The 9543-nt window shown below is 61.3% G+C and overlaps 1 protein-coding gene across 1 annotated transcript; it reads right to left on the reverse strand.

The window, feature by feature from the left end:
* Window positions 1–239: 239 nt before the first annotated feature.
* Window positions 240–9243, reverse strand: LOC140402827 (actin-1-like). Its single transcript, XM_072490448.1, has 2 exons — window positions 8433–9243; window positions 240–1525 (listed from the first exon to the last, which is right to left on the reverse strand). Exon 2 carries the CDS (start codon window positions 1471–1473, stop codon window positions 310–312), a length of 1164 nt encoding a protein of 387 aa, XP_072346549.1. The 5' UTR covers window positions 1474–1525; window positions 8433–9243; the 3' UTR covers window positions 240–309.
* Between the last annotated feature and the right edge of the window lie 300 nt (window positions 9244–9543).

A 9543-nucleotide genomic window follows, 5' to 3' on the forward strand; every position in this document is an offset into this window, starting at 1 on the left:
AGGCATCTCGACAAACACACGGACAGGACGGGTATAGAGGGAGACGGCACAAGGAAGGGCTGAGGGTTTGGGCCAAGGTTGGTATCATGGCCGGTACAGGCTTGGAGGGCCGAAGGGCCTGTTCCTGTGCGGGATTGTGCTTTGAGTCCCTGGCCCTGTGAGCAGCAGTGCTAACCGTTGTACCACCCCAGCGTACTATCTGTTCACTGAGGCTGTGCAGAAGGAGAATGAGACACAGGTTGAAAGTTTTATTTTCTTTATTTATTAGAATGTTCCCTCCCACGCACTCCCCTCACACCGAAACATCTCTTAGAAACACTTGCGATGGACAATGACTGGGCCCTTCTCGTCGTACTCCCTCCGGCTGATCCACATGGACTGGAAGGTGTTGAGACATGCGGTGATGGAGCCCCCGATCCACACTGAGAACTTGCGCTGGGGGGAGGCGTAGACGTTGAGCTTGGCCCGGCTGGGCGCCAGCTCGCCCATCTCCCTCTGGATGCGTTCCGCGAAGCCCGGGAACATGGAGGAGCCGCCCGACAGCACGATGTTGTTGAGGAGCTCAGGCCGGTGCTCGGCCCTGCACTTCTCCAGGCTCTTCATGGCCAGGGCGTGTAGGCCGGGGTCGGTGAGGCCTACCACCTCAGGCTTGAAGAGCGACTCGGGGCAGCGGAAGCGCTCGTTGCCGATGGTGATGATGTGGCCGTCGGGCAGCTCATAGTCGGTCAGGTAGTCATTCTCGTTGGCCACCATCTCCTCGTTGAAGTCCTGAGCCACGTAGCAGCAGGACTCCTTGATGTTGCGCACAATGTGCATCTCCTCGGGGCTGAAGGGGTTGCCGCACTCCTCCAGCAGCTTGGCCATGTAGTCGGTCAGGCCCCCGCCAGCCAGGTCCAGCCGGTAGGTGGCGTGGGGCAGGGTGTAGCCGTTGTGGATGGGGGCCGTGTAGGAGACGCCCAGGCCCGACTCGATGATCAGGCCGGTGGTCCTGCCCGTGGAGTAGAGGGAGAGCAAGGACTGGTGGGCCACGTACATGGCCGGCACGCAGAAGCCCTCAAACAGGAGCTCGGCGGCCTTCTCCCGGTTGGTGGCAGGGGACAGGGGGGCATCAGACAGCAGCACGGCGTGTTCCTCGGTGGCCACACGCAGCTCCTGGTAGAAGACGTGATGCCAGAGCATCTCCAGGGCGTCCCAGTCCGTCACAATGCCGTTGGTCACCACGGGGGTCTTGATGATCCAGGGGTTGTTGGGGATGGCACTGCCGATGAAGTAGTCCGGCCCCTTGTGGAACTCGTCCGTGGCGTGGTTGGGGATGCCCACCAGGGAACGCACCACCACACGAGGCTTGTCGTCGCCAGCAAAGCCAGCCTTGGTGTAGCCGGTGCCGTTGTCCATCACCACGGCAGCCGTCTCGGTGAAGGTCTCCTGGCACATGGGGGTCCCCTGAGGGACCACGGGGGAGGGTTTACTCATTCTGGCAGCGGGTGGGCAGCTCGTCCGAGGTCCTCCGAGTGGTCAGCTCCTCCTTTACACAGGCAAATAGTGAGTTTCCTCTCTCTCCCTCGCTTTCTCCTTCCCCCCCTCTCTCTCTCTCTCTCTCTCTCGTGTCACCGTTTGCGTGACTCTCCCCCAGCACGTCTGCAAAGCAAAACCCCCACCCCAGCCGCAGGGCTCATCGCCGGGGTAACCGCTCCCATCTCACAATGGCGCAGCTAACCTCTGACCCCGGGTCAGGTGATGAGGTCACAGAGATGCACCCTGAGCTGCTGCCACTGACGGAGGCCCCGCCTCCTCCTCCCCTCCCCCTCCCCAAAATATCCCCTTCCCCAGCCCCTCCCCAAAATAACCCCCTCCCCTTCCCCAAAATATCCCCCTCCCCACCCCCTCCCCAAAATAACCCCTCCCCAAAACAACCCCCTCCCCAAAATATCCCCCTCCCCTTCCCCAAAATATCCCCCTCCCCACCCCGTCCCCAAAATAACCCCCTCCCCTTCCCCAAAATATCCCCCTCCCCACTCCCTCCCCAAAATAACCCCCTCCCCAACCCCTCCCCAAAATAACCCCCTCCCCCTCCCCAAAATAACCCCCTCCCCTTCCCCAAAATAACCCCCTCCCCTTCCCCAAAATAACCCCCTCCCCTTCCCCAAAATATCCCCCTCCCCACCCCCTTCCCAAAATATCCACCTCCCCACCCCCTCCCCAAAATAAACCCCTCCCCCTCCCCAAAATATCCTCCTCCCCCTTCCCAAAACAATCCCCTCTCCACCCCCTCCCCAAAATAACCCCAACCCCCTCCCCAAAACAACCCCCTTCCCATCCCCTCCCCAAAATAACCCCCTCCCCTCCCCAAAATAACCCCCTCCCCTCTCCAAAATAACCCCCTCCTCTCCCCCTCTCCAAAATAACCTCCTCCCCTACCCCTCCCCAAAATAACACCCTCCCCTCCCCAAAATAAACCCCTCCCCTCCCCAAAACAACCCCCTCCCCCTCCCCAAAATATCCCCCTCCCCACCCCCTCCCCAAAATAACCCCCTCCCCCTCCCCACAATATCCTTCTCCCCCTCCCCAAAACAACCCCCTCCCCAAAACAATCCCCTCCCCACCCCAAAATAACCCCAAACCCCTCCCCAAAATAACCCCCTCCCCAAAATAACCCCCTCCCCTCCCCAAAATAACCCCCTCCCCCTCTCCAAAATAACCCCCTCCCCAAAATAACCCCCTCCCCTCCCCTTCCCAAAATAACCCCCTCCCCTCCCCCTCCCCAAAACAACCCCCTCCCCTCCCCAAAACAACCCCCTTCCCTCCCCAAAATAACCCCCTCCCCTCCCCTTCCCCTAAATAACCCCCACCCCCTCCCCAAAATAACCCCCTCCCCAAAATAACCCCCTTCCCATCCCCTCCCCAAAATAACCCCCTCCCCTCCCCAAAATAGCCCCCTTCCCATCCCCTCCCCAAAATAAACCCAATCCCTCCCCCTCCCCAAAATAACCCCCTCCCCTCCTCCCTCCCCTCCCCAAAATAACCCCCTCCCCTCCCCAAAATAGCCCCCTTCCCATCCCCTCCCCAAAATAAACCCAATCCCTCCCCCTCCCCAAAATAACCCCCTCCCCTCCTCCCTCCCCTCCCCAAAATAACCCCCTCCCCTCCCCTCCCCAAAATAACCCCCACCCCCTCCCCCTCCCCAAAATAACCCCCTTCCCATCCCCTCCCCAAAATAAACCCCTCCCCAAAATAACCCCCTCCCCTCCTCCCTCCCCCTCCCCAAAATAACCCACTCCCCAAAACAATCCCCTCCCCACCCCCTCCCCAAAATATACCCCTCCCACACCCTCCCCAAAATAACCCCCTCCCCACCCCCTCCCCCTCCCCAAAATAAACACCTCCCCTCCCCCTCCCCAAAATAATCCCCTCCCCAAAATAACCCCCTCCCCACCCCCTCCCCAAAATAAACCCATCCCCACCTCCTCCCCAAAATAACCCCCTCCCCACCCCCTCCCCAAAATAACCCCCTCCCCAAAATAACCCCTTCCCCACCCCAAAATAAACCCCTCCCATCCCCCTCCCCAAAATAATCCCCTCGCCAAAATAACCCCCTCCCCAAAATAAACCCGTCCCCACCCCCTCCCCCAGCCCAAAATAAACCCCTCCCCACCCCCTCCCCAAAATAAACCCCTCCCCACTCCCTCCCCAACCCCACCCCCTCGCCAACCTCACCCCTGCCCCTCCTCCTCCCCCACCTCACCCCCTGCCCATACCCAACCTCACCCCCTGCCCCTCCCCTCCCCAACCCCACCCCCATCCCCAACCTCACCCTCTGCCCCTCCCCCTCCCCAACCTCACCCCAAACCCCTCCCCTCCCCTCCCCAACCGCTCCCCCTCCTCACCCCCTCCCCAACCTCACCCCCTGTCCCTCCCCCTCCCCAACCTCACCCCATCCCCAACCTCACCCCCTCCCCAACCTCAACCCCTCCCCCTCCCCAACCTCACCCCTCCCCAACCCCTCCCCCTCCCCAACCTCACCCCTCCCCAACCCCTCCCCAACCTCACCCCTCCCCAACCCCTCCCCCTCCCCAACCTCACCCCCTCCCCAACCCCCCCCTCCCCAACCTCACCCCAATTACCTCCTCCGCCTCCGTCACTTCCAACCCCTCCTTCATCTCCAACCCCTCCTTCACCTCCAACCCCTCCGTCACCTCCAACCCCTCCGTCACCTCCACTCCATTTATACAGTGAATGGTAGAACCCTCAAGAGTATTGAAAGTCAAAGAGATCTAGGAGTACAGGTCCACAGGTCATTGAAAGGGGCAACACAGGTGGAGAAGGTAGTCAAGAAGGCATACGGCATGCTTGCCTTCATTGGCCGGGGCATTGAGTATAAGAATTGGCAAGTCATGTTGCAGCTGTATAGAACCTTAGTTAGGCCACACTTGGAGTATAGTGTTCAATTCTGGTCGCCACACTACCAGAAGGATGTGGAGGCTTTAGAGAGGGTGCAGAAGAGATTTACCAGAATGTTGCCTGGTATGGAGGGCATAAGCTATGAGGAGCGATTGAATAAACTCGGTTTGTTTTCACTGGAACGAAGGAGGTTGAGGGGCGACCTGATAGAGGTATACAAAATTATGAGGTGCATAGACAGAGTGGATAGTCAGAGGCTTTTCCCCAGGGTAGAGGGGTCAATTACTAGGGGGCATAGGTTTAAGGTGAGAGGGGCAAGGTTTAGAGTAGATGTACGAGGCAAGTTTTTTACGCAGAGGGTAGTGGGTACCTGGAACTCGCTACCGGAGGAGGTAGTGGAAGCAGGGACGATAGGGACATTTAAGGGGCATCTTGACAAATATATGAATAGGATGGGAATAGAAGGATACGGACCCAGGAAGTGTAGAAGATTGTAGTTTAGTCGGGCAGTATGGTCGGCACGGGCTTGGAGGGCCGAAGGGCCTGTTCCTGTGCTGTACATTTCTTTGTTCTTTGTTTGTTCTATCCCCTCTGTCACCTCCAACCCCTCCTTCACCTCCAACCCCTCCTTCACCTCCAACCCCTCCGTCACCTCCAACCCCTCCTTCACCTCCAACCCCTCCGTCACCTCCAACCCCTCCTTCACCTCCAACCCCTCCTTCACCTCCAACCCCTCCTTCACCTCCAACACCTCCTTCACCTCCAACCCCTCCTTCACCTCCAACCCCTCCTTCATCTCCAACCCCTCCTTCACCTCCAACCCCTCCTTCACCTCCAACCCCTCCTTCACCTCCAACCCCTCCTTCACCTCCAACCCCTCTGTCACCTCCAACCCCTCCTTCACCTCCAACCCCTCCATCACCTCCAACCCCTCCATCACCTCCAACCCCTCCTTCACCTCCAACCCCTCCTTCACCTCCAACCCCTCTGTCACCTCCAACCCCTCTGTCACCTCCAACCCCTCCTTCACCTCCAACCCCTCCAACCCCTCCTTCACCTCCAACCCCTCCTTCACCTCCAACCCCTCCTTCACCTCCAACCCCTCCTTCACCTCCAACCCCTCCTTCACCTCCAACCCCTCTGTCACCTCCAACCCCTCCTTCACCTCCAACCCCTCCTTCACCTCCAACCCCTCCTTCACCTCCAACCCCTCTGACACCTCCAACCCCTCCTTCACCTCCAACCTCTCCATCATCTCCAACCCCTCCTTCACCTCCAACCCCTCCTTCACCTCCAACCCCTCCTTCACGTCCAACCCCTCCATCACCTCCAACCCCTCCGTCACCTCAAATCTCTCTGTCACCCCCAACCCCTCCTTCACCTCCAAACCCCTCCATCACCTCCCACCCTCATCCCCTCCCCACCCCCACACCAACCTCTTCCCCGACACCAAACCCACCTCAACACTGACCTCCCTCCCCCACGCCGACCCCCTACCCAAGGTCAGCCCCTCACCCCAACCGCTTCCAGACCCACTCCCCAATCTCACCCCCAAACCTCACCCCCAATCCCCTCCCCAAACCTCACCCCAATCCCCCCAATCCCCTCCCCAATCCCTCCCCAATCCCCTCCCCAATCCCTCCCCAATCCCCTCCCCAATCCCTCCCCAATCCCCTCCCCAATCCCTCCCCAATCCCCCCCCAATCCCTCCCCAATCCCCCCCCAATCCCTCCCCAATCCCCTCCCCAATCCCTCCCCAATCCCTCCCCAATCCCTCCCCAATCCCCCCCCAATCCCTCCCCAATCTGCTCCCCAATCCCCCCAATCCCTCCCCATCCCTCCCCAATCCCCCCCAATCCCTCCCCAATCCCCCCCAATCCCTCCCCAATCTGCTCCCCAATCCCCCCCAATCCCTCCCCATCCCCCCCAATCCCTCCCCAATCCCCCCCAATCCCTCCCCAATCCCCCAATCCCTCCCCAATCCCCTCCCCAACCCTCACCCCAATCCCCTCCCCAACCCTCACCCCAATCCCCCCCCAATCCCCTCCCCAATCCCCCCCAATCCCCTCCCCCAATCCCCCATCCCCTCCCGAATCCCCCCAATCCCCTCCCCAATCCCCCCCAATCCCCTCCCCAATCCCTCCCCAATCCCCTCCCCAATCCCTCCCCAATCCCCTCCCCAATCCCCTCCCCAATCCCTCCCCAATCCCCTCCCCAATCCCTCCCCAATCCCCCCCCAATCCCTCCCCAATCCCCCCCCAATCCCTCCCCAATCCCCTCCCCAATCCCTCCCCAATCCCTCCCCAATCCCTCCCCAATCCCCCCCAATCCCTCCCCAATCTGCTCCCCAATCCCCCCCAATCCCTCCCCATCCCTCCCCAATCCCCCCCAATCCCTCCCCAATCCCCCCCAATCCCTCCCCAATCTGCTCCCCAATCCCCCCCAATCCCTCCCCATCCCCCCCAATCCCTCCCCAATCCCCCCCAATCCCTCCCCAATCCCCCCAATCCCTCCCCAATCCCCTCCCCAACCCTCACCCCAATCCCCTCCCCAACCCTCACCCCAATCCCCCCCAATCCCCTCCCCAATCCCCCCCAATCCCCTCCCCCAATCCCCCATCCCCTCCCGAATCCCCCCAATCCCCTCCCCAATCCCCCCCAATCCCCTCCCCAAACCTCACCCCAATCCCCCCCAATCCCCTCCCCAATCCCTCCCCAATCTGCTCCCCAATCCCCCCCAATCCCTCCCCAATCCCCCCCAATCCCCTCCCCAATCCCCCATCCCCTCCCGAATCCCCCCAATCCCCTCCCCAATCCCCCCCAATCCCCTCCCCAAACCTCACCCCAATCCCCCCAATCCCCTCCCCAATCCCCCCCAATCCCTCCCCAATCTGCTCCCCAATCCCCCCCAATCCCTCCCCAATCCCCCCAATCCCCCCCAATCCCCTCCCCAATCCCCTCCCCAACCCCCTCCCCAATAACCTCCCCAACCCCCTCCCCAATAACCTCCCCAACCCCCTCCCCAATCCCCTCCCCAACCCTCACCCCAATCCCCTCCCCAACCCTCACCCCAATCGCCCCCCAATGCCCTCCCCAATCCCCCCCAATCCCCCCCCAATGCCCTCCCCAATCCCCCCCAATCCCCCATCCCCTCCCCAATCCCCCCCAATCCCTCCCCAATCCCCCCCAATCCCTCCCCAATCCCCTCCCCAACCCTCACCGCAATCCCCTCCCCAACCCTCACCCCAATCCCCCCCAATCCCCTCCCCAACCCTCACCCCAATCCCCCCAATCCCCTCCCCAATCCCCCCCAATCCCCTCCCCCAATCCCCCCCCGAATCCCCCCAATCCCCTCCCCAATCCCCCCCAATCCCCTCCCCAAACCTCACCCCAATCCCCCCCAATCCCCTCCCCAATCCCCTCCCCAATCCCTCCCCAATCTGCTCCCCAATCCCCCCAATCCCTCCCCAATCCCCCCCAATCCCCCCCAATCCCCTCCCCAATCCCCCATCCCCTCCCGAATCCCCCCAATCCCCCCCAATCCCCTCCCCAAACCTCACCCCAATCCCCCCCAATCCCCTCCCCAATCCCCCCCAATCCCTCCCCAATCTGCTCCCCAATCCCCCCCAATCCCTCCCCAATCCCCCCCAATCCCCCCCAATCCCCTCCCCAATCCCCTCCCCAATCCCCTCCCCAACCCCCTCCCCAATCCCCTCCCCAACCCTCACCCCAATCGCCCCCCAATGCCCTCCCCAATCCCCCCCAATCCCCCCCCCAATGCCCTCCCCAATCCCCTCCCCAATCCCCCCCAATCCCCTCCCCAATCCCCTCCAATCCCCCATCCCCTCCCAAATCCCCCCCAATCCCTCCCCAATCCCCTTCCCAATCCCCTCCCCAATCCCCTCCCCCAACCTCACCCGCAACCCCTCATCCTTACTCTATGTCATCCCAACCCCTCCGTTGCCTCCAACCCTCGTTCACCTCCAACCGCTCCATCACCTCCAAATCCCCAATTGCCTCCAAACCCTCGTTCACCTCCAACCTAGGTCTCAGCTCCAGGGACCCCGGTTAGCACTGCTGCCTCACGGCGCCAGGGTCCCAGGTTCGATTCCGGCTTGGGTCACTGTCTGTGCGGAGTCTGCACGTCCTCCCCGTGTCTGCGTGGGTTTCCTTCGGGTGCTCCGGTTTCCTCCCACAGTCCAAAGACGAGCAGGTTAGGTGGGTTGGCCGTGATAAATTGCCCTTAGTGTCCAAAATTAGTTGAGATAACGGGGTTACGGGATAGGGTTGGGGATTGGTCCTGCATAGAAGGCTATTTCAGAGGGTAGGTGCAGAATCAATGGGCCGAATGGCCTCCTTCTGACTGCAGGGATTCTATGATTAACCCGCCGGCAGTCGCCCGGATTGTGCTCCGCCCCAGCCTGACAGGATGTGGTGTCCTATTGCGGCGAAGCCGGAGCCTGGGAACTGGAGGGTGAAAGCCACAGACACGAATCCCCTCGTGGGGCCCATGGGCTCAGCTCTTTTGTTGGTCCTTTGTCATCCCGGCCCTTTGGTCTGCGCCCCCGAGTGCATTCTTCTCATTCCTGGCTGATTGACGAACCATTGAAGGCTGTGGAGTGCTTTACACTTGGATACAGGGCCCAGCTACTCCTTAATCAAGGGAGACCTCCCCCAGTGACAGGCGCAAGCCCCCTTCGGAAGGTGCCCTGTGGTTCAGCCACTTGAATATGTAACCACGGCGATTGGCCCGTGTGACTGAAACCCGAGGCGGTGAGGCAATTTGAAGCTCCGGACAGCCAGGCCTCTCCGGAGTCAAAGGTTCAGGAAGTAATCCTGCCTTTTATGAAATTTCGGGAGATAATGATCTCACGAGCGAGCAAGCGAGCTTTGTCCGAAGATGTCTCCCGAATGGAGACATAATGCTTCTGAGCCTCAGGGAAAGGTCACGACCCTCCCCCGCCCCCCCCCCCCCCCCCCCCCCCCGCCCCCCCGCCAAATACCACAGGGCTGCCCTGAGTCACAATGTCTGCAACGGGCAGGCAGCCGCGGGGCACTCCCATCTGGGACTCTGCCCGTGCCTCCGTGTTGGCAGCTTGTGCCCATACAGGGCGGCGAGCGGGCGCAAGCGGCCCGCGTTTCTTCT

This window comes from Scyliorhinus torazame, chromosome 26, assembly GCF_047496885.1.
Source record: "Scyliorhinus torazame isolate Kashiwa2021f chromosome 26, sScyTor2.1, whole genome shotgun sequence".
Lineage (NCBI taxonomy): Eukaryota > Metazoa > Chordata > Chondrichthyes > Carcharhiniformes > Scyliorhinidae > Scyliorhinus > Scyliorhinus torazame.

What these genes read in the sequence shown, in the direction of transcription:
- LOC140402827 (XM_072490448.1), bottom strand. Translation starts at nt 1,473, where the DNA reads ATGAGTAAACCCTCCCCCGTGGTCCCTCAGGGGACCCCCATGTGCCAG.